At 38.6% G+C, this 25,051-nt stretch overlaps 1 protein-coding gene across 6 annotated transcripts in view; it reads left to right on the top strand.

Moving 5' to 3' along the window:
* Positions 1-25,051, top strand: part of Erbb4 (erb-b2 receptor tyrosine kinase 4) — a 1,069,446-nt gene that overhangs the window by 533,515 nt on the left and 510,880 nt on the right. For all 6 annotated transcript variants that reach the window (XM_087567483.1, NM_001437634.1, NM_021687.3 and 3 more), the window contains 1 exon segment: positions 23,107-23,293. In XM_087567483.1, coding sequence (XP_087423609.1) covers positions 23,107-23,293 — 187 coding nt within the window.

Here is a 25,051-nt window from a genome sequence, read left to right as displayed (position 1 = left end):
AACTGAGTTCTTCCCCATCCACGCCTGGGCCGGGCCCTGCCTATCTCAAGGAAAGATTATAAGTGAGAGTAACGAAGATGAGTCGTGCTTTTGTCTAATGTATGAACACAGTTAGGAAGAGACCATCCATGGGTTCCTAACTGGAAGAATAATACTTTCTTCGATATTTAATCAGTGTGATTGCTCAGTATAACTCAAAGAATATGACATTTAATCTTTCTACCAAAACAAAGTTTCCAAAGATAAATTTAAATTATACTTACAAAGGAAATGGCGGGATTTAGTTTGCAAAATAAATTTGCTGTGAGCACTTCTTCATTTAATACCTGCCCAATTGTCATAATTAGATCTTTTAAGTGGAAAAAGCATCAATGTATAAGGATTTACTATTAAAAAATAAGTTTATAGGTAGAAGAGAAGAAGAAAGAAAGATAAGTGAAGAGAAGAGAAGAGAAGAGAAGAGAAGAGAAGAGAAGAGAAGAGAAGAGAAGAGAAGAGAGAGAGGGAGAGGGAGAGGGAAAGGGAGAGGGAGGAGACAGAAAGAGGCAGAAGAAAGAGAAGGTAACAGGGAAAAGAGAAAAGAAGAAAGAAGGATGCAGATGTAGGCTAAAGGTTTAACAAACAGAAAGGAAACAGGTGAAAAGGAAAATGCAAGGAGGAAGAGAGAGAGGGTTTATCCATGAGTTAGGACATATATAAATAGTTAATTGTGTATCTATTTACTGTCTTGATAGGTAATAATCATTGTCAGTGTCAGCTTACCTAGCTGTCTATGTTTGCTTCTGTTTATATTTGGGATAATATCGATATATCTTCTATATCTAACTATCTATATATGGAAATAGTATAAGAATGTTAATACAAATTATGCTTTAAATGTATGAATGTTCTACTGATCTCACAAATAGTATCCTGGCAGGCACTGTTATGCAACTCTATGAGTAATATACTTATGCGATTTCGACAGCTTACTAATTCTATGTCGTGTTCTCTCTCATCTTGGCACTATCAACACTTTGGACTTGACAGTTCTCTGATAGGTGCATTAAAATAAGAGGCTATCTCAGTAACTTATTATCTTTATCAGTGTAAGAAATCTTTAGTCAAGAGACACCAGTAATTCAGCCATCTCCAAAACCGATGATAAAGCTACTCTACACTGGGACAAATGTCTTTCTGAGGATGCAAACAATACAAATGAGAACCACTGGTTTACATTTGTCTACAGATTAATTTGCCATATGTAAATTTAAAAAGTGTGGGACACAAAAAGGTGGGTCAGAATCATGTAGTGTTCACATACCCCTATGTTAATATCATCTAGTAGGGACTGTAAATAAGAAACCACGAACTTAGCTTCCTTTCCTAAAGTTTTATAACTGTGGAAAAGTATTTGCTTTCCTTTTCAGTCCTTTAGAACTGACTATGTGTGTATGTCTTTATCAACACTTGCATAGCAATGTCATAACTCTCCTGTCTCTCCACTCCCTAGTCCACTGCAACATTGCATTGTAACTAGGAAGACAATTGCAAAAATAGAACAAATTGTCACCTAATATTTCCCTGAAAGACGCCACTGAATACTCCTGTTCTCATGTGGTACTTAAAATGCCATATTCCACCCAGCTTCTCTTCCCAAGTGAATCTGCTCTCTTGATTGCCCAATTCCTACTCAACAGCGTTAAACCTGTGACGGCTAAGGGCTGGGCTCTAGACAGTTTGACACATGCACATGGAAGTTATACTTCTGGGGGGGGGGATGTCAAAAATACTCCTAACATAATTACTGAGTGTGAGGAGAGAGGACATGATACTCTGCAGTATTTTACTATCTGTAATCCACCCCTCCTAATTTTGCATCCAAATGTAAGTCATGGAATGTAGGGAGTATCCTTACTCCTTTCTTTTCTGTGTCTGATAACTCATCTTATAGACTTCATTATTGTAAATATAGGATATCTAATGTAATATTCATAACACTAAAACATAGTTAAAGGAGTTTTGGAATGACTTGATCTTTAACTGTTAACCTTAAAAACAAAACAAAAACAAAAGATAAAACGAAGTTTGCTTCTCCATATATACTCTCTTAAAACTTGTTTTTCTCCAAAGTAACTACAATTCTTACTTTTATAGATATTAACTTATTGCATTTCTGAGATAGATTATTTTAATATACAATACTGTGTTTTAACACCATAATAATTTAATTATACTATACTATTATATTATAGTATATTTATTATATTATATTATAAATAGTATTTGATGTCTTTTATGTTTCTAACTCTTTTATTTCTCTTAGAATTCACCTCCTTCAAGATGTAAAATTTTTTATCATAGACGTTTAAAGTGCCGAGGTTCCTAGATTGTATACTAATAATAGAATTTAAAGTGCCTCCTCTTTTCTTCTATCTTTAACAGTTTGGAAGTTATATCCATAGCTTATTGTCCTACTCATATGTAATCCTTTGGTGAAAGTGTAGGTGGCCAGGTTTGATTCATAAGAAGGAACACAGTGTCTTTTTGTAGTCATACAGAATTGAGTATTTGAGATTGTAGGATGCGAGCCAGTGAGAGAGCTTATCTGTCAGTTGATTGGACAGTCATGAAACTTCACTACAGAGGAGAGTGGTTGCTTCATGTTTCCCTTAGGTCTTCTCACTCACAGAAGAGAATCCCACAAGTTTGATGGAGAACAGGAAACAGTATCTGCAATGCACAAGTTAGCTTCATCGCACAGGTGGAGAATTTTAAACTTACAATATCCCTGTCTTATAAAAGGTTATATTCATTAATTTATCTTCTGTTTTGGGAAAGAGAAGTTTTATTTTTTATATTTCAATGCTGTTTAGTATATAATAATTATTGATTAAAATAATCTGTAGTAGCTGGTTTTGTGAACCAACTTGACACAAGCTGGAATTACAACAGAGAAAGGAGCCTCCCTTGATGAAATACCTCCATAAGGTCCAGCTATAAGGCATTTTTCAATTAGTAATCAAGGGTAAGAGGCCCATTGTGGGTGGTACCACAATTATATTATTATTTTCGATCAATAGAGTACATTCGTCATAGTTAATGAAATGATGGTGATTGTTATTTTCATAGTTTTAAACATTGGTTTTTCACGTACTTGATAGAAGTTTGTGATAGAGGCTGATGATAATGTCCCCGTGGAATTTATACATTGAAATCTATTGCTCAAATGATATATTACTCTGAGGTTTGGGGGAGGAGAGTAGATCATTTCTGTGTCATTATGACTGAGACTGTCTTTTCAAAAGAGACCCTTCAGTGATCCTTTAGCTCTTGTGAAGAGCTCATAAAAACATCCTAAGAGAAGAGGCTATTTTGGGACCCAGTAGCTGCTGGATGTGATAGTGCTTGTGTTAAGGTTTAGTTATAAAGCATGATCCCTGTGCCTCATGGACTGAACACTTGATTCCCGTCTAGCATGGCCACTAAGAGATGATAGTGCCATGTGGGGTCTCTTCATCATTGAATGCCTGAATGAAATAAAGGAGACAGCACCCTGTCTAAAGTGAGGATCACTGGAGTGGACCCTTGAAAATGTATTTCCCTTATATTCTCTGCTTCTTGCTACCATAAAGGCACTGGGCCTCCCCAACTCTGCACATCTGCACGATATTTCTCTCTGGTCCTAGGCTAATGGCAGTGCCGCCAGCACACCATGGATTGCAGAAGCCTGAGCCCAAACAAATATTGTCTACTTTAAATTTAGCAACCAGAACCTAACAGATGCAGTCTTGATCTTTGACTTCCTAACATCCAGAAATAAGAAAAGTAAAAGTTATCCATATGCCCCAACCTCTCTGATAGTCTATTCTGTTAGAGAGTGAAAAGTTCCCTTTAATTCCCTACTTGATTATGTCATATTTCAGCTTCCATAGGAAAAACAAAGAACACTTCAAAAGCAATAATTTGTTTCATATGTGAGGTTTTTTTTAAGAATTTGAATTGTACTTGAATCACTGTCTAAAAATGAAAATTAGCTACATTAAATAACATTAATTGACTTAGGTTTAAAGTATACTTAACGGGTCAGTCTGTTAAATTATTATCATTTCTTAAATTAAAACTTACTTTTAATTCGTTAGACAACTAATTAACACTTAAAACCTGTTAACATAACCCTTCAGGTTTGTGATAGATTTCTTTTGTGTACTTTTTCTTTCTTGGATCCCCAAACTGGAAAATTTCCATAAATACAGCTTCGTTGTATAGGAAGTGTATAATAGCTCTTTTGGGAGATTAGTAATTGGATGGAAGCAAGGACCTGAAAGAAGAGGCAAACGTGGAGGAAGGGGAGACGTGTGTCTGCAGTGACCTCCCACGTATTAAACAAACTACACCGTAAGCTGCTTTAATTGAAGAAACTCAAATTACACCAATAACACATTGCCAAGCAGCAAATAGGCAGCACTTTAACTGTTCTTCCTGCCTCTGCTTTGGTGGGTCTGATAGCAACACAGTACCTAACATTAAAGGACGGGTATCAGGTCCCATCTTTGCTGTGAATTCCTACAGAAAATCACATTTCCCTCCAAATATCTCTTTGCAAACATTACTTTGTAAACATCAATAAAATGCCTATATAAAAACTTTCAGGAAGGCTTTTAGGGATTTTTTTTCTCATGTGATGGGATATGATATGATATGATATGATATGATATGATATGATATGATATGATATGATATGATATGGAAAGACTTAGCTTCCCATATATTTTTAGAGGTTTTTTGTTTATTTGTTTGTTATGTTCTGACTTTAGTATTATGACATGTGCTAGAACTATGATGTAGGTTCCTACCTAGCTGATAGTTCATCATGAAAATAGCACTGAAAAAATTATTTTTAAAGCACATTTCCCAGTGGATATGGCTTCAGAATGAGAGAGTAATTGCCACAATATTTCGATAGAATTTGGGATTTTGACTTCAGGAATGAGATAAAATTTAGGAGGGAACAATAAATAGGTATATAGAAGGCAATAACTTGTGTAAAAATGCACAAGTATGAAAACTATTCTGATTTCTGGTCTAAAAAAACAAAGTGTAGGGGTTGGGGATTTGGCTCAGTGGTAGAGCACAGGCGAGCGCAAGAGCGCAAGAGCGCAAGAGCGCAAGGCCCTGGGTTCGGTCCTCAGCTCCGGAAAAAGAAAAAGAAAAAAAAATAGTAGATACTTCAGTACTTCTTAGAAGGGGGAACAAAAATACTCACAGGAGGAAGTACGGAGACAAAGTGTGGAGCAGAGACTGAAGGAAAGGCCAACCAGAGACTGCCACACACGGGGATCCATCCCACATGCACTCACCAAACCCAGTCACTATTGGGGATGCGTGCTGACAGGAGCCTGATACAGCTGTCTCCTGAGAGGCTCTGCCAGATCTGACAATACAGTGGTAGATGCTCATGGCCAACCATTGAACTGAGAACGGGGTCTCCAGTGGAGGAAGTAGAGAAAGGATTGAGGTAGCTAAAGGGATTGGCAATCCCAGAGGAAGAACAATATCAACCAACCAGAATCCCAGAGGTTCCAAGGGCTTAACTGCACCTGTTTCAGAGGATGGGCCTTGTCCAGCATCAATGGGTGGAGAAGCCCTTGGTGCTGTGAAGGCTCAATGCCTTCACAGGGGAATGTCAGGGCGGGCAAGTGGGAGGGAGTGGGTGGGTGGGGGAGCACCCTCATAGAGGCAGCAAGTTGGAGGGATGGGGTAGGGGTTTCCAGAGACACAGGGAAGGGGGATAACATTTGAAATAAAGATAAAGAAAATATCCAATAAAAGTGGAAAAAAATGTCCCTGGTCCAGTTGATGTTATACTTCTAGTTTTGATTGCTCCAGCAGAAATCCTTATGATACCTACTTGCTATGTTTGGATGGAAATTAGAAGCCTCATCAACAACTTCAGAACCTGTTCTCATTGAAGAAGATTAAAGGCAGTATTTGTTCTTTGTAAATTAATTAAGCCTTTTGTTTTGTATCGCATGGCCAAATATTTAGACAGATACTAACGTGTATCTTGGCATCTTGTCAAATCCTAGCCTGATACTTTGGCTGTCCTGTTTCTGGAGTTGTTCACCCTTTTCATTTAAAAAGACAACAGCAGACGAGTCTCACAAGCAATCACCTTTAACTCTGAATCCTCCAAGGCCATTTTCCATATGTTTTACAGCAGAGGCAGCTGTTGGCAGACATCATCTCTTGCGAGCCTATTTTCCTCTTTTAAATTTTGAGTGGAGAAAATCACATTTATAAAAGACCCGAGACATGAAACTGTCACTCTCAATTGTAGACTGAAATGGTACCAAGCAGTTTTCTTGTCTAAACACTGGAGATGCAGAGCGATTGCTTTAGAAATAAAAGGAACAGGTTTTGCACATGCAGCGTGTTATAGTTTGCGTGTGGCTGTTCCCACGGGCCCATCTGTTTGAACACTAGGTTTCCAGCTGGCAGCGCTGTTATGGAAAGTTGGAAGGCCTTAGGAGGTAGAACTCAGCTCGAGAAAGTGGCTCTCTTCTGATGGTGAGAGTCTGTCTGAGTCTGACTTGCATTTTCAATGTTCTTGGGCATTTAACAGGTTACCCTGAAAGCTTCCACCTGACAGGTGATCTTAGGCCACCATATCTTCCCTCCCATGATTATTGTTCTTCCTTGACTGTTGGGCAGAAATGGTTCTCTCCTACCTGTAGTTGCTTCTGTCAGGTTTTGTGTCAAAGTGATGAAACAACTAATACCATAAACTACTGAGGCTGTTCACTGAAAGGGTTTTGCACTTGTGAATTCAGGAGGGGAAAATGGAGGAGAGTCTCTTTGAGCCAAGTTTTATCTCTTAAAATATCTTTAGAAGATAGTATTTATTTATTTACTCATTTCAGGTACATGGGTGTTGTGGCTGCATGTGTGTCTGTACCCACCATTCATGCTATGTCCAGGAAAGCCAGAAGATATTGTCATATCTCCTGAGACTACAGTTGCAGATGGCTGTGATCAACCTATAGCTTTGGGAATAGAACCTAAATTCTCTGGTAAAGCCATTGATGCTGACCAACCAGCCCCAGTCAAGCATTTTGTTAAGTAACTCTATCAGTCAGCTTATTGTGGCTGTGACATAAACACATTGAGATTACAAACACCTAAAGGGGAGAACGGTTTCTGAAGCAAAGGCTTCAGATTTTCATCCTTTATTCTCATTGTTTCTGACTTCTGGGAAGGCAGTGCTGGAGAAAACATTCTCCAGCAAGACTGCCTTCCTCGGGGTAACCAAGAAGTAAAGAGACAGAGAAAAGCACAGGACAAAATAAACTTTAGTGGAATATCCCATGACCGCTTCTCATCAAGCTTAAACTTCTCAACTTGCTACCATCTTTTGATAGCTTATGTATGAGTAACTTAATCCATTGACGAGATAAAAAACCCCATTATTCAATCACCTCCCAAAGGCCTAGCCAGAGTACATTGCTGCCTTCAGTGTCATAATCTGACTGATATCTCGCTCCTTGACTTACAGTGGATCTTCTTGTGTCTTCAGGAGATAAAACTAACAATCAAATTCTGTTAGGCTACAGAAAACAAGAGTAGTCCATAAGATGCATTATTGTAACTAGCTTACGTGTCTGTAGAAGAAATCATCCATCACAATATTTAAACATCAGTGATAACCACAGACTTTATTTTACCTTCAATGATTTGGAAGTTTGAACAACTAACATTTTATTTTTATTCTTTAAGTCATTTGCATATCTAAATAAAATTTAATTAAAATTATTTAATAATTTTATTAAGTTTAAAGATTTTTTTCAATTATTGTTACTACTTTCACACATATATACTGTTTCTCACCAGATAATATTTGATTCCATGTTTCACTGAAACCTAATGAATACATTTGATGTGAAAATATTAATTTACTAAAATGCATAATTATCAAAAAGTTTAAAATATACACTTCAAATAAGATTTTAGAGTATAAGCTAACCTGTATTATAACAGTTATTTTATTTATAAATATTTATTTATGAATGATGGAATTTGTAAATGCCATGACTCTAAGGACACTACTAAATTGGGGTGCTTATATGGTTGCATAAAGGGGTCTATAGGTCATATTTTAACTTGTGTAATTCATTAGAGGTATTTTTAGGCAAATGAAAAAGAGCAGAAATATTTGCAATTCTTAAGTCCATCTGCAGAAGGTTGGGTAGGCTCAATTGGCAAAATGGAAGGTGTTTTTAGTCATGTAGTAGAAATGGTGCAAAGAAAGCATGTAACTGGTTGCTACTCTCCAATCCCCCTATTTGCAAGATGGTACATTTTATGGGCATATTTGATCAGTTGGTATTCTAAAATTAGCTGAGCTAAATTTCTAGGATTGGCTGAGACTGCTTCTTATTAAAAAAAGATGTTCCTGGTTGCTGCCTCCACAGAGAGCCTGTGGGCAGCACCCCGCGAGCAAACTTGAGCCTCGGGACCACAGGTAAGACCAACTTTTCTGCTGCAAGAAAGCTGCCTGGTGAGCTCGGGACACACGGAGGCAGAATTCCTCTAGGACCGGGCACGTCCTGTGTTTACCGGAAGTCCCACACCCGCGGATCCCGGCCAGCAGCAGCTCTCTGCTCCCAGACCCCGTGGGAGAGAGACCTCACCGCCTGGTCAGGTGGGCACTCCTGAGGCTGCAGAGTGGAAGAGACCACCAACACTGCCCACCCCTGCCCACATCCCTGGCCCAAGAGGAAACTGTATAAGGCCTCTGGGCTCCCGTGGGGGAGGGCCCAGGAGCAGCAGGACCCCTGCCTGAGACACCGCCGGAACCTGAAGGAAACAGACCGGATAAACAGTTCTCTGCACCCAAATCCCGTGGGAGGGAGAGCTAAACCTTCAGAGAGGCAGACAAGCCTGGGAAACCAGAAGAGACTGCTCTCTGCACATACATCTCAGACGCCAGAGGAAAACACCAAAGGCCATCTGGAACCCTGATGCACTGAAGCTCCTAGAAAGGGCGGCGCAGATCTTCCTGGTTGCTGCCGCCACAGAGAGCCCGAGGGCAGCACCCCGTGAGCGAACTTGAGCCTCAGGACCACAGGTAAGACCAACTTTTCTACTGCAAGTGACCTGCCTGGTGAACTCAAGACACAGGCCCACAGGAACAGCTGAAGACCTGTAGAGAGGAAAAACTACACGCCCGAAAGAAGAACACTCTGTCCCCATAACTGACTGAAAGAGAGGAAAACAGGTCTACAGCACTCCTGACACACAGGCTTATAGAACAGTCTAGCCACTGTCAGAAATAGCAGAACAAAGTAACACTAGAGATAATCTGATGGCGAGAGACAAGCGCAGGAACCCAAGCAACAGAAACCAAGACTACATGGCATCATCGGAGCCCAATTCTCCCACCAAAACAAATATGGAATATCCAAACACACCAGAAAAGCAAGATCTAGTTTCAAAATCATATTTGATCATGATGCTGGAGGACTTCAAGAAAGACGTGAAGAACTCCCTTAGAGAAACACAGGAAAACATTAATAAACAAGTAGAAGCCTACAGAAAGGAATCGCAAAAATCCCTGGAAGAATTCCAGGATAACATAAATAAACAAGTAGAAGCCCTTAGAGAGGAGACACAAAAATCCCTGAAAGAATTCCAGGAAAACACAATCAAACAGTTGAAGGAATTAAAAATGGAAATAGAACCAATCAAGAAAGAACACATGGAAACAACCCTGGATATAGAAATCCAAAAGAAGAGACAAGGAGCTGTAGATACAAGCTTCACCAACAGAATACAAGAGATGGAAGAGAGAATCTCAGGAGCAGAAGATTCCATAGAAATCATTGACTCAACTGTCAAAGATAATGTAAAGCGGAAAAAGCTACTGGTCCAAAACATACAGGAAATCCAGGACTCAATGAGAAGATCAAACCTAAGGATAATAGGTATAGAAGAGAGTGAAGACTACCAGCTCAAAGGACCAGTAAATATCTTCAACAAAATCATAGAAGAAAACTTCCCTAACCTAAAAAAAGAGATACCCATAGACATACAAGAAGCCTACAGAACTCCAAAGAGATTGGACCAGAAAAGAAACACCTCCCGTCACATAATTGTCAAAACACCAAACGCACAAATAAAGAAAGAATATTAAAAGCAGTAAGGGAAAAAGGTCAAGTAACATATTAAGGCAGACCTATCAGAATCACACCAGACTTCTTGCCAGAAACTATGAAGGCCAGAAGATCCTGGACTGATGTCATACAGACCCTAAGAGAACACAAATGCCAGCCCAGGTTACCGTATCCTGCAAAACTCTCAATTAACATAGATGGAGAAACCAAGATATTCCATGACAAAACCAAATTTACACTATATCTTTCTACAAATCCAGCAGTACAAAGGATAATAAAGGGTAAAGCCCAACATAAGGAGGCAAGCTATACCCTAGAAGAAGCAAGAAACTAATCGTCTTGGCAACAAAACAAAGAGAATGAAAGCACACAAACATAACCTCACATCCAAATATGAATATAACAGGAAGCAATAATCACTATTCCTTAATATCACTCAATATCAATGGCCTCAACTCCCCAATAAAAAGAAATAGATTAACAAACTGGATACGCAACGAGGACCCTGCATTCTGCTGCCTACAGGAAACACACCTCAGAGACAAAGACAGACACTACCTCAGAGTGAAAGGCTGGAAAACAACTTTCCAAGCAAATGGTCAGAAGAAGCAAGCTGGAGTAGCCATTCTAATATCAAATAAAATCAATTTTCAACTAAAAGTCATCAAAAAAGATAAGGAAGGACACTTCATATTCATCAAAGGAAAAATCCACCAAGATGAACTCTCAATCCTAAATATCTATGCCCCAAATACAAGGGCACCTACATACGTAAAAGAAACCTTACAAAAGCTCAAAACACACACTGCACCTCACACAATAATAGTGGGAGATTTCAACACAACACTCTCATCAATGGACAGATCATGGAAACAGAAATTAAACAGAGATGTAGACAGACTAAGAGAAGTCATGAGCCAAATGGACTTAACGGGTATTTATAGAACATTCTATCCTAAAGCAAAAGGATATACCTTCTTCTCAGCTCCTCATGGTACTTTCTCCAAAATTGACCATATAATTGGTCAAAAAACAGGCCTCAACAGGTTCAGAAAGATAGAAATAATCCCTTGCGGACCACCACGGCCTAAAACTTGTCTTCAATAACAATAAGGGAAGAATGCCCACATATACGTGGAAATTGAACAATGCTCTACTCAATGATAACCTGGTCAAGGAAGAAATAAAGAAAGAAATTAAAAACTTTTTAGAATTTAATGAAAATGAAGGTACAACATACCCAAACTTATGGGACACAATGAAAGCTGTGCTAAGAGGAAAACTCATAGCACTGAGTACCTGCAGAAAGAAACAGGAAAGAGCATATGTCAGCAGCTTGACAGCACACCTAAAATCTCTAGAACAAAAAGAAGCAGGAGGAGTAGAAGGCAGGAAATAATCAAACTCAGAGCTGAAATCAACCAAGTAGAAACTAAAAGGACCATAGAAAGAATCAACAGAACCAAAATTTGGTTCTTTGAGAAAATCAACAAGATAGATAAACCCTTAGCCAGACTAACGAGAGGACACAGAGAGTGTGTCCAAATTAACAAAATCAGAAATGAAAAGGGAGACATAACTACAGATTCAGAGGAAATTCAAAAAATCATCAGATCTTACTATAAAAATCTATATTCAACAAAACTTGAAAATCTTCAGGAAATGGACATTTTCCTAGACAGATACCAGGTACCGAAGTTAAATCAGGAACAGATAAACAAGTTAAACAACCCCATAACTCCTAAGGAAATAGAAGCAGTCATTAAAGGTCTCCCAACCAAAAAGAGCCCAGGTCCGGACGGCTTTAGTGCAGAATTCTATCAAACCTTCATAGAAGACCTCATACCAATATTATCCAAACTATTCCACAAAATTGAAACAGATGAAGCCCTACCGAATTCCTTCTACGAAGCCACAATTACTCTTATACCTAAACCACACAAAGACCCAACAAAGAAAGAGAACTTCAGACCAATTTCCCTTATGAATATCGACGCAAAAATACTCAATAAAATTCTGGCAAACCGAATTCAAGAGCACATCAAAACAATCATCCACCATGATCAAGTAGGCTTCATCCCAGGCATGCAGGGATGGTTTAATATACGGAAAACCATCAATGTGATCAATTATATAAACAAACTGAAAGAACAAAACCACATGATCATTTCATTAGATGCTGAGAAAGCATTTGACAAAATTCAACACCCCTTCATGATAAAAGTCCTGGAAAGAATAGGAATTCAAGGCCCATACCTCAACATAGTAAAAGCCATATACATCAAACCAGTTGCTAACATTAAACTAAATGGAGAGAAACTTGAAGCAAGCCCACTAAAATCAGGGACTAGACAAGGCTGCCCACTCTCTCCCTACTTATTTAATATAGTTCTTGAAGTTCTAGCCAGAGCAATCAGACAACAAAAGGAGATCAAGGGGATACAGATCGGAAAAGAAGAGGTCAAAATATCACTATTTGCAGATGATATGATAGTATATTTAAGTGATCCCAAAAGTTCCACCAGAGAACTACTAAAGCTGATAAACAGCTTCAGCGAAGTGGCTGGGTATAAAATTAACTCAAATAAATCAGTTGCCTTCCTCTATACAAAAGAGAAACTAGCCGAGAAAGAAATTAGGGAAACAACACCCTTCATAATAGACCAAATAATATAAAGTACCTCGGTGTGACTTTAACCAAGCAAGTAAAAGATCTGTACAATAAGAACTTCAAGACACTGAAGAAAGAAATTGAAGAAGACCTCAGAAGATGGAAAGATCTCCCATGCTCATGGATTGGCAGGATTAATATAGTAAAAATGACCATTTTACCAAAAGCGATCTACAGATTCAATGCAATCCCCATCAAAATACCAATCCAATTCTTCAAAGAGTTAGACAGAACAATGTGCAAATTCATCTGGAATAACAAAAAACCCAGGATAGCTAAAGCTATCCTCAACAATAAAATGACTTCAGGGGGAATCACTATCCCTGAACTCAAGCAGTATTACAGAGCAATAGTGATAAAAACTGCATGGTATTGGTACAGAGGCAGACAGATAGACCAATGGAATAGAATTGAAGACCCAGAAATGAACCCACACACCTATGGGCACTTGATTTTTGACAAAGGAGCCAAAACCATCCAATGGAAAAAAGATAGCATTTTCAGCAAATGGTGCTGGTTCAACTGGAGGTCAACATGTAGAAGAATGCAGATCGATCCATGCTTATAACCCTGTACAAAGCTTAAGTCCAAGTGGATCAAGGACCTCCACATCAAACCAGACACACTCAAACTAATAGAAGAAAAACTAGGGAAGCATCTGGAACACATGGGCACTGGAAAAAATTTCCTGAACAAAACACCAATGGCTTATGCTCTAAGATCAAGAATCGACAAATGGGATCTCATAAAACTGCAAAGCTTCTGTAAGGCAAAGGACACTGTGCTTAGGACAAAACGGCAACCAACAGATTGGGAAAAGATCTTTACCAATCCTACAACAGATAGAGGCCTTATATCCAAAATATACAAAGAACTCAAGAAGTTAGACCGCAGGGAAACAAATAACCCTATTAAAAAATGGGGTTCAGAGCTAAACAAAGAATTCACAGCTGAGGAATGCCGAATGGCTGCGAAACACCTAAAGAAATGTTCAACATCTTTAGTCATAAGGGAAATGCAAATCAAAACAACCCTGAGATTTCACCTCACACCAGTGAGAATGGCTAAGATCAAAAACTCAGGTGACGGCAGATGCTGGCGAGGATGTGGAGAAAGAGGAACAATCCTCCATTGTTGGTGGGATTGCAGACTGGTAAAACCATTCTGGAAATCAGTCTGGAGGTTCCTCAGAAAATTAGACATTGAACTGCCTGAGGATCCAGCTATACCTCTCTTGGGCATATACCCAAAAGATGTCTCAACATATAAAAGAGACACGTGCTCCACTATGTTCATCGCAGTCTTATTTATAATAGCCAGAAAATGGAAAGAACCCAGATGCCCTTCAACAGAGGAATGGATACAGAAAATGTGGTACATCTACACAATGGAATATTACTCAGCTATCAAAAACAACGAGTTCATGAAATTCGTAGGCAAATGGTTGGAACTGGAAAATATCATCCTGAGTGAGCTAACCCAATCACAGAAAGACATACATGGTATGCACTCATTGATAAGTGGCTATTAGCCCAATGCTCGAATTACCCTAGATGCCTAGAACAAACGAAACTCAAGACGGATGATCAAAATGTGAATGCTTCACTCCTTCTTTAAATGAGGAAAAAGAATACCCTTGGCAGGGAAGGGAGAGGCAAAGATTAAAACAGAGACTGAAGGAACACCCATTCAGAGCCTGCCCCACATGTGGCCCATACATATACAGCCACCCAATTAGACAAGATGGATGAAGCAAATAAGTGCAGACTGACAGGAGCCAGATGTAGATCGCTCCTGAGAGACACAGCCAGAATACAGCAAATACAGAGGCGAATGCCAGCAGCAAACCACTGAACTGAGAATAGGAACCCGTTGAAGGAATCAGAGAAAGAACTGGAAGAGCTTGAAGGGGCTCGAGACCCCATATGTACAACAATGCCAAGCAACCAGAGCTTCCAGGGACTAAGCCACTACCTAAAGACTATACATGGACTGATCCTGGACTCTGACCTCATAGGTAGCAATGAATATCCTAGTAAGATCATCAGTGGAAGGGGAAGCCCTGGGTCATGCTAAGACTGAACCCCCAGTGAACTAGACTTTGGGGGGGAGGGCGGCAATGGGGGGAGGGTTGGGAGGGGAACACCCATAAGGAAGGGGAGGGGGGAGGGGGATGTTTGCCTGGAAACCGGGAAAGGGAATAACACTCGAAATGTATATAAGAAATACTCAAGTTAATAAAAAAAAAAGATGTTCTTGTTTCATACTCTATCATTACAGTTTGTTATTTAGGCATTCAAAGTAAAGAGGTATTTTACAGTCACATGTGTTTTAACACACCTACATGAATTGGAGATATAGTCTATATAAAATCAGAGAAAGAAGAAACAACTGAAAACAGACCTGAATAAGTACTATTAAGTTTTCTTTCTCCCATTGTTCAAGACAATATAAAGACACAGGAAAGATGATTATTTCTGGAGAAGGAGAGAAGCATGTCTGTTTAGAGTGGGTTGAAGGTGTTCATTGCAAATACATTGTGTTTATGTTGAGTGCTGGCTAAGTGTTTAATACTGAAGGAGCAGTCTACAGGTTCCTAGAATCGTGGCAAACTTAGCACATGGTATAGTTTTGTTAGAATGGTGGCGATCAGAATTTTTGAACCTTCAGTGTTACTTCTTGTTGGGTACAGTGAGCAAGAATTCTACGCTACTCCATTAGGTACAAGACATTTAGCATGCTCTCTTTTTTTCCCCCAGATATAATTAGATCAGATATTGAATCCCACCTTCTCAGAGTGGTATAGTAATGAGTTTCAAACAGTGGGAACCTGAAAGCAGAAACCCAAAGCACAAAACAGTATCTCTCTAAGCAGAAGGAATATGGAATGCTTGTTATTAGCTTATTAATTTTTTCTCGTAAACTTCTTAATATTATGTCATCGTTAAGAATGTGTCTGCTTTAGATATTCCTAGACATGATAGGAGGGTAGGGACAGAAAGTAATTGCCTTAGGGAAGTTAATAGAAAATCTTACTGATACAGAAGCTACAATTTGCTGCTACATTTGTCACCGTCAGAGAAGGCATGATTTCTGCATTCATTACTAGCCAAGGAAACTTCCTATCCCTCAGCCATTCTCTTTCCTGTCACTAGAGTTTTCTATTCCCTCTCCTCATGATATCACAGCCATTTAAGTTCCATTTTCCTTAACACCACAATCACTATTATATTTATGAATGTCCTTACTCACAGAATGTGTTAGTGTTTAGGGTGATTTCTCATTAGGTCTGGGTACATAGAGCACAGCAGTAGAAAAATTCAGATCTATTTTGACTAGCTAAGGATGTTTTTAAACATAAATAAATAGGAAATGGCAGGAATCTCCAAGAGATGCTAATATGAAAGTAAATGAAGAAGCATGGATTTAATGCAGATAAATCTCAAGACAGATAAGGACACATTTGGGAAGCTATTATTACCTTCCACTAAGGCAATAATTCAGGAAGGAAAGAAGGAAGGAAGGAAAGAAGGAAGGAAGGAAGGAAGGAAGGAAGGAAGGAAGGAAGGAAGGAAAGGAAAGAGGGAGCAAGGAAGGGAGGGGGATGGAGGAAGGGAAAGAGGAAGGGGGAGGAAAGGAGGGAGGGGGAGAAAAGGAGGGAGGGAATATCAAATCAGAAGTTGCATCCTTTTAAAAATAGTTGTTTAAAAAACTGAGAAATAAGTCATAAGTTTGGAAATAACAAAAACAGAGTTTTCTGGAATACTCAGCAGATAAAAGGCTGTCATAGCAGACTATCCTTGATTTTCTTCATATGTGTTAGAAGTGACGGTGCATTCTCATTGGTTAGGAGATTCCTCAATCACTCAAGGCATAATGAGCTTCCATTTCATTAAATCCGTAGAGAAAGCTGCTGCAGAATCAATGTAGACTATAGAAAATAATCTGCCTTATAGAGCAGATGCTATCTCTACATGAAGATGGTGCATCTCTCGGCGCTCACACCCTTTGAATTTGATGAGACAAGGAGCGTTTCTGGTCCTGAACCTCTTCAGATAAGAAAGTTTCCTCTTTGGTGAACTTTCTATGATTTCTATGTGTTACATGGTCCATGAGTAGAAACCATGATTTTATCTTTCAATGTTTTCTATTAGCAGCAAGCTCACAAAATCATTTTCTGTGGAAAATAATAGCTACAAGGGCTTAAAAGCCTTCTAGATTTCAGTTCTACTCTATTAAATGGCCATTAATGAACATCTATTCAACACCAGGGTCAGTAGGAAGAGCTCAAATATGCATACATAAAAAAGTAGGAGGCATTTCTGAATTTTAGAAATAAATTGTAAACATTAAAGGTAAGATATAAGCGTGCTGGAGATTATATAATAGAGAGATTAAACACAACAGTTCTTATGCTATGATGTGACCACTTCATCTTCAACTAATTGTCTTGAGACAATTTGTCTGCCCAGCTATTTTCTGAAGTAATATTTATAATAGCTCACATCTATTAAATACAATTTGCTATACACCTTTTCTCTATCTTTCAATGCGTATAATACCTTTGTAATAGGTATATTTTTGCAAATTTTCTAAAGATGAAAAGACTGAAGTTTTTAAAACTTGAAAGTTTCGTCAAGTTTACATAACTAGTAAAGCCAAAGGCTAGACTTAAGGCAAATTCGCCTGTCAGTCCCACCTCAGGCCATTATGCTCTTCTATGGTACCTTTTATATTCGCTAATGTATAAAATATTATATATATATATGTGTGTGTGTGTGTGTGTAATAGTCCACATATATGTATATAGGAAAATTGTATTGATTTTCATAACAAGGCTGTAGAACAATGAAAGTGCTATGTTACTGAGATTCTTTCTGATGGCCTAAGGACTGGTACAAGGAAGAACGGACCTGACTATAGCATAGTTCAACAGTTAATCTATGCTTTTTGAGGTCGATCTCTATTATCCAGAGAGGCCAATATTTGCTTAAATTATGGAATTGAGACTTTTTAAGCCTTAGGAGGAAATCCCCTTGCCTGAGATTTTGTTTGCACTCAGCATATGTATCTTAGCCATTGATCTGTGTCAGAATTTCATTTTGAGCTATTTCAGAATATTTGTCTACAGAAACAGTTTAAAAATATCTAGGAAATTTAAAATCTAGTAGTTTTTAAATACTAGAAAAAATAAGAGCATAAAATCAAGGTACCTGTATAACTTTTGGATTGGGACATTACCTCACATACTTTTATAAAATGGATTTTTTTTGTTATAATCTCTAGAAAGAAAATATTTTCTCGTTAATTTATTTATTTATTCACTTTACATCCTGATCACTGATCACTGCAGACTCCCTGTTTCCAGGTCCCCATTCTCCCCCTCCCGTCATCTCTTTGTTCTGTGATACAGTGAGGGTCCCTTGGGTAATTTCCTTAGCCAGGCATATCAAGTCTTTGCAGGGTAGGGCTATCCAGTCTCACTGCAGCCAGACAAGGAAGCCCAGTTATGGGAAGGATCCAAAGATAGGCAACAGCTTTAGGGATAGCCCCTGCTCCAGGTCCAGTTGTTGTGGGACCCATGTTCATACTGAGCTACAGGTCTGTTCCATATGTGAAATGGGTCTTGTTCCACCCCTTGTATGCTCTTTGGTTCATTGCTCAGAAAACTCCCAGTGGTCCAGGTTAATTGACTCGTGGTATTCCGTTGGAGTTCCTATAGCTTCAGGGCATTCGATCCTTCCCCCAACTCTTCCATAATGGTCCCAGACCTCAACCTCAGTCCAATGTTTGGCTGTGGGTATCGACATCTGTTTCAGTCAGCTGCTGGGTAGAGCCTCTCAGAAGATGGTTACACAAGGATCCTATCTGTAAGCATAACAGAGTACCATCAATAGTGTCACAGACTGGTGCTTCCCCTTGGGATGAGTCTCAAGTTGGGCCAGGTATTGGTTGGCCATTCCCTCAGTCTTTGCTCCTTCTTTGTCCCTGCATTTCTTTTAGACAGGACAAAATTTGTTTCAAAAGTTTTGTGGGTGGGTTGGTGTCCTTATATCTCCACTAAAGGTCCTGCCTGGCTACAAGGGGTGACCTCTTCAGTTTCATATCCCCATTTCTAGGAGTCTCAGCTAAAGTCATCCCCATAGACTCTGGAAAGCCTCCTCTATCACAGGTCACTGGCATGTTCTAAAGAAGACTCCCTGTGCCCCCAACCCTGCTAGCCACAGATCTCCAATCACTCTCCTGGCCATTTGGCTCTCTTTTCTACATCCCCACACAGGATCCCAAACCCACCCTGTTCCTCTCTTTATTCCCTCTCCCACTGAGTTCCCTCCCTCCATCTGCCTCCTAGGATTATTTTATTGTACTTCTAAGTAAAATTTGTGCATCCTTGCTTTGCCTTCCTTCTTGTTTAGCTTCTATGGGTCTGTGAATTGTAGTGCGGTTATCCTATATTTTATGGCTAATATCTACTTACAAGTGAGTACATACTATGTATGTCCCTTTGGGTCTAAGTTACTTCATTCAGAATATTTTCTAGTTCAATCCATTCACCCACAAAATTCATGGAGTCTTTGTTTTTGATAGCTTAATAGTATTTCATTGCATAAATGAACCACATTTTCTGTACCTATTCTTTGGTTGAGGAGCATGTGGGTTCTCTGCAGCTTCTGGCTATTAGGAATAACACTGCTATGAACATGATGGAGTATGTGTCTTTGTTATATGTTGGAGCATCTTTTGTGTATATGCCCAGGAGCAGTATAGCTGGGTCTGCAGGTACAACTAGTCCCAATTTTCTAAGGAACAGCCGCCAGATTAATTTCCAGAGTGATTGTACAAGTTTGCACTCCCAGTAGTAATGGAGGCGTGGTCCCTTGCTCCACATACTCATCTGCATGTGCTGCTGTTCCTTGAGTCTTAAATCTTAGTCATACTGAAGGGTGTAAGGTGGAATCTCAGTGTCATTTTGATTTATATTTCCCTGCTAATGAAGGGTATTGTTTTAAGTTCTTCTCAGTCATTTGAGATTCTTCTTTGAGAATTTTCCATTTAGTTCAGTAGCCCAACTTTTCAAAATATTTATCGTTAATCTTTTATTGAGAGCCCAGTTAGTAACCTACTCCTGTTCTGCCCCTTCTACAGTTCCTCATCTTACCTCCCCACACCACCACACTTCTCCGAGAGGATGTTCCTCCCCCTGGGGCCTCTTGCTCTTGAGGGTAAGCAGTCTTCTGCTGTATATGTGACAGGGACCTCTTACCGGGTTAATTGAGACTGCTGGTCTTTGTATGAGGTCATCTCCTCCTCAACCTTTTCCATTCTTTCCCTAATTCAACCCATTGGTTAGGTTTAAGTATTTGCTCCTGTCTCAGTCAGCTGCTTTTTTGTGGGCCTCTCAGAGGATAGCCGTGCTAGACTCCTGTCTGTAAGTACACCATATCATGAATAATAGTGTCAGGCCTTGGAACCTCCCATTGAAATGGATCCCAAGTTGATCCAGTCACTGGACCTCCTTTCCCTCAATCTCTTCTCTTTATTTGTTTCTGCAGTTGTTTTTTTTATACAAGAACAATTATGAGTCAGAGTTTTTGACTGTGGGATGGTAACCCTATCCCTCCACCTGATGCCTTATCTTTCTAATGGAGGTGGAGTCTACTAGTTCCCTTTTCCTACTCTTAGGTATTTCATCTAAAGTCCCTTCCTTTGAGTCCTGAGAGTCTCTTACCTCCCAGGTCTCTGGTATCTTCTAGAGGATCCCCCCACCTCCCACATCCCAAGCTTGCATATTTCCATTCATTCTATTGGTCCTCAGGGGTTTACTCCCCCCTAAAGTACCTGATCATGTTCCCAGTTCCCACTCTCCCTCCCTCTGCTCCCTGTGATTGCTTTCTTCTCCCTGCAAAATGGGATTGAAACATCCTCACTTGGGCCCTTTGATTTGATAACCTTCTTGAGTTCTATGGATGATATCCTGGGTATTCTATACCTTCTTGGCCAATATCTACTTATTAGTGAGTGCATACTGTGCACGGGTTATTTTATTTGTTGGTGCCTAGCTTCTTGAGTTCTTTATATATTTTATGTATTTGTAATCTGTTAGATGTAGGGTTAGTGAAGGTTTTTTCCAAATGTGTAGGATGATCTTTTCCTTAATGACAGTGTCCTTTGCCTTATAGAAGCTTTTCATTTTCATGAGTTTTTATTTATTAACTGTTAATATTTATACCTAGGCAGTTGGTGTTCTGTTCAGGAAGTTGTTGTTATATCAGTGTTCAAGGCTATTTCCCACTTTCTTATCTACTAGATTTAGTGTATGAGGTCTTAGGAGGAGTTCTTTGACCCACTTGAACTGAGTTTTGTGCAGGATAATAAATACAGGTTTACTTGCATTCCTCTACATGCAGACATCCAGTTAGATCAGCACCATTTATTGAAGACGTTTTCTTTTTTCCTTGTATGGTTTTGGCTTCTTTGTCAAAAAACAAGTGTCTATAGCTGAGTGAGTTTATTTGTGGATCTTCAATTGGATTTAACTGACCAACTTGTCTGTTTCTATACCAATACTATGCAGTTTTTATTACTATTGCTTGGTTGTACAACTTGAAATTAGAGATGATGATATTCACAGAAATTCTTTTATTGCATGGCATTGTTTTAGCTATTTTTGTTTTTCCATATGAAGTTGAGAATTGTTCTTTCAACATCTATAAAGAATTACATTGAAATTTTGATGAGAATCACACTGAATCTGTAGATTGCTTTCGGCAAGATGGCCGTTTTTCCTATATTAATCCTACTGATCCATGAGCATGGAAATCTTTCCAACTTCTGATATTGTCTTCAATTTATTTCTTCAGAGACTTAAAATTCTTGCCATGCAGGTCTTTCCCATGCTTGGTTAGAATAACACCAATATATTTTATATTATTTATGTCTATTGTGAAGGGTCTTGTTTCCCTGATTTCTTTCTCATCTTGTTTATCATTTGCGTAAAGGAAGACTACTGATTATTTTCTTTTAGTCAATTTTGTATCAAGCCTCCTTGGTGAGACTGTTTATCAATTGTAGGAAGTCTCAGGTAGAATTTTCAGGGTCATTATGTATATTATCATATCATCTGTGAATAGTGATACTTTGGCTTTGTGTTTTCCAATTTTTATCTCATTGATCTCCTTTAGTTGTCCTATTACTCTTCGTTGACTAATAGCTCAAAAGAGTTCTCCCTCTGTCGACACTACCTAATTCATTGCATTACTTCTTGATCAATACCCTTGTTTTTACCCTGAGTTTGCTTCATTTATACTGTCCTCACTAACACTATTGTTGTACTCCCATTTGCTGCAATAAACATGAGAGCGGGGTGCAGGTTTTGATGCAAACAGTCTCTCCTGAAAGGGGTTGAGGGATGCAAAGAGGAATGATGACACAGTGACGTAATCTAAATAAAAGATTGATCATATAGCAAAGTCTCCAAATTCTGCATAGTGTTCTTTGTGTCTTAGAATATACAACAATGATCATATATCAGCTAAAGTGTGTCTTTATAGTTATTACTTTTTAGACCATGTAACTTTTACCTACCTTTAAATAACTTAGTATAAATAATTCAAATAATGGTTGATGGATTCTAGATTTATAGAGCCTGACCTGATGGGCCAGGTATGATTTCAAGATGTGCTATGCTAACCAGAGATGTCCACCTTTCAATTGTTTTAGTCACCCACTTCTCCTTTCTCTTTGTTCTTATGTTCCTGCTCCAACACCCGTTGATCTCAATCAGGAATCAAGATCAGGAATAACTCCAGTTCCAATTTGATAACTGTAGCAATAAGCATTCATAGAGCAATTAAACTGTGCTCCAGAGTCTACAGCTAATGCAAACTGGTTCACTTTGGAACAATTATCAACCTGAATTCTCACTTGTCATCTGACTGGTAGTTTGATGTCATATCATTGTAGCTTATCAATGAATGACACCTTGATTCCTATAACTGTATTCATGTCTCAGGTGTGAAGAATGTCTCATAAAATAAAATCCATTATTTTAGTATAACCACATTCATGACTTTTTAAAAAAGAAATACAACATATTCAAATTAAATTCTAACCCTTTGTGATCCTCTACTAATCTAATATGAATATGAATATCATGAGGAAATTAGTATATTAAATTAAGAGCTGAAAATAAGAGTCGACTTATTTTTATTTCAATGACTACATTACAACCTGTCAAGTTAGTTTCATTATCTCTAAGGTAGATGTTTGTTTGTGTTTTCCCAGTCTATCCGAGAAGTCACAGGCTATGTACTTGTGGCCCTCAACCAGTTTCGTTACCTGCCTCTGGAGAATTTACGCATTATTCGTGGGACAAAACTGTATGAAGATCGCTATGCCTTAGCAATATTCTTAAACTACAGGAAAGATGGCAACTTTGGACTTCAAGAACTGGGATTAAAGAACCTGACCGGTAAGAAAAAACAATGAGGACTAGTGTACGGTGTAATATAATGGCCACCTGCGTGCATGCATGGAAGTGTTTGCAACGTCCAACTGCATACTCAGTTTATTAGAAATGACGTCTCTGTGCTACCTTCACTTTTGTTTACAGACACTATAAATACTGTGTAAAAGATAGCAGAACGCTATATCTCAGCTTAACAGAAGTACGCTCTAAGAAAGTGCTCAGTGACTGAAAACAGAGATAGGAAGCAGGCTGAAGAATTCTGTTTTGGGGTTGCAGCTGGGTGAACCAGATCATCAAATGCCTGCGATAACACCACAGTGCTCATGCCCGAGAGAGTTTAGTAATGCTCAAGCTATTCCATCTAGTTCAACTCATCTTTAGATTCTTACAGGATCACCTGAGTTTAGCAGAACAGTCTAATTTATTCAGTTTCAGTTTGTCCCATTTAGTAGCTCACCGAGCACCATCACCAATTCTAAGGACATTTTGGGGTCATCCACGGATTTTTTTTTCATTGCTACAGATACACAATGCTAACAAAGTAGAGTTATTATCCACATATGAAACTTTACAATGGTTGTTTTTGCTTTGTTTTTGTCATAGTTCATACAGATTCTGATGGAACACTTTTTATACATAATCATGAATTTTACCAAATATTTCAATAGTATCTATAGTTAAAATGTGCTGATAAAATATTCAAAGCTACTGTTGTAGTTCAGTAACTTACGTTATAATTTACTCGAGATCAATAACATATATGCAAGTGTTACGTAAACTATTCAGTGATTTATGCCTACTTTGGGTCCACTCAGTGAAATTTATGCACCCTGAAAAAAATAAGGATTTAGCTCAGTGGTAGAGCACTTGCCTAGCAAGTGCAAGGCCCCGGGTTCGGTCCTCAGCTCTAAAAAAAAAAATTAAATAAATAAATAAATAAATAAATAAATAAATAAATACTTTAAGGGGTTTTGTCAAAAATACAACTAACATTGTAAACTTATTGAAATAACTGTTAGTATTCACAGTACATGTAGAATATAGGTTTAAAAATGGAACTTTTAAATTCATAATCCTCCAGACAAGTGACTTAAAATATAGAAAATTGGTGTACAGAAAGAAACAATGATGTATCAGGTGACATGACGATACTGTTGCTTCAGCGACAATCATTGTAGAGTTGATGGAATGAGTGTAAGTGCCTATGTTGGAAATGTATCGATTCCGATACCATCACTATTACTTCACTTTTTTCTAGGATATTTTTTCTACCAAACAAATGTCTTTTCAGACCGCATAGCTACTTGCATAAATGTAATGAGAGGAGAAAAAATTGAAAATAAGATAGTTAGGGAGAGGAAGCTGAATGGCTGGAATTAGAAATCTAAAATAGAACAATACAACTAAAACTTGCAAACTTACATAGAAGGAATGTGTGTCTTTTGGGAATTTTCTATATTTATGTGAGAAAATAAATGAATACATTCCTTTTTGATGTTATTATAATATTAGAATCTTCTTATTTTTAAAAAAAATTTTTTTTACATTCCATAGTTCCTCATCCCATTCCTCATCTCCCTTGCCTCCAAGAGGGTGCTCCCCTTCTTTCCCCACCTCCGGCATCCCTCTTTCCCGGGATCTTAAGTCTCTGGAATTTTGGCACATCTCCCACTGAGGCCAGAACAGGTAGTTCTCTGCTATATATGTGCCAGGGACTTCAGACCAGCCCATGTATGCTGTCTGCTGGGTGGCTCAGTCTTT

Source organism: Rattus norvegicus, chromosome 9, assembly GCF_021556685.1.
Source record: "Rattus norvegicus strain SHRSP/BbbUtx chromosome 9, alternate assembly SHRSP_T2T, whole genome shotgun sequence".
NCBI classification, from domain to species: Eukaryota; Metazoa; Chordata; class Mammalia; order Rodentia; family Muridae; genus Rattus; species Rattus norvegicus.
This window is presented reverse-complemented; position numbering and strand designations above follow the sequence as displayed.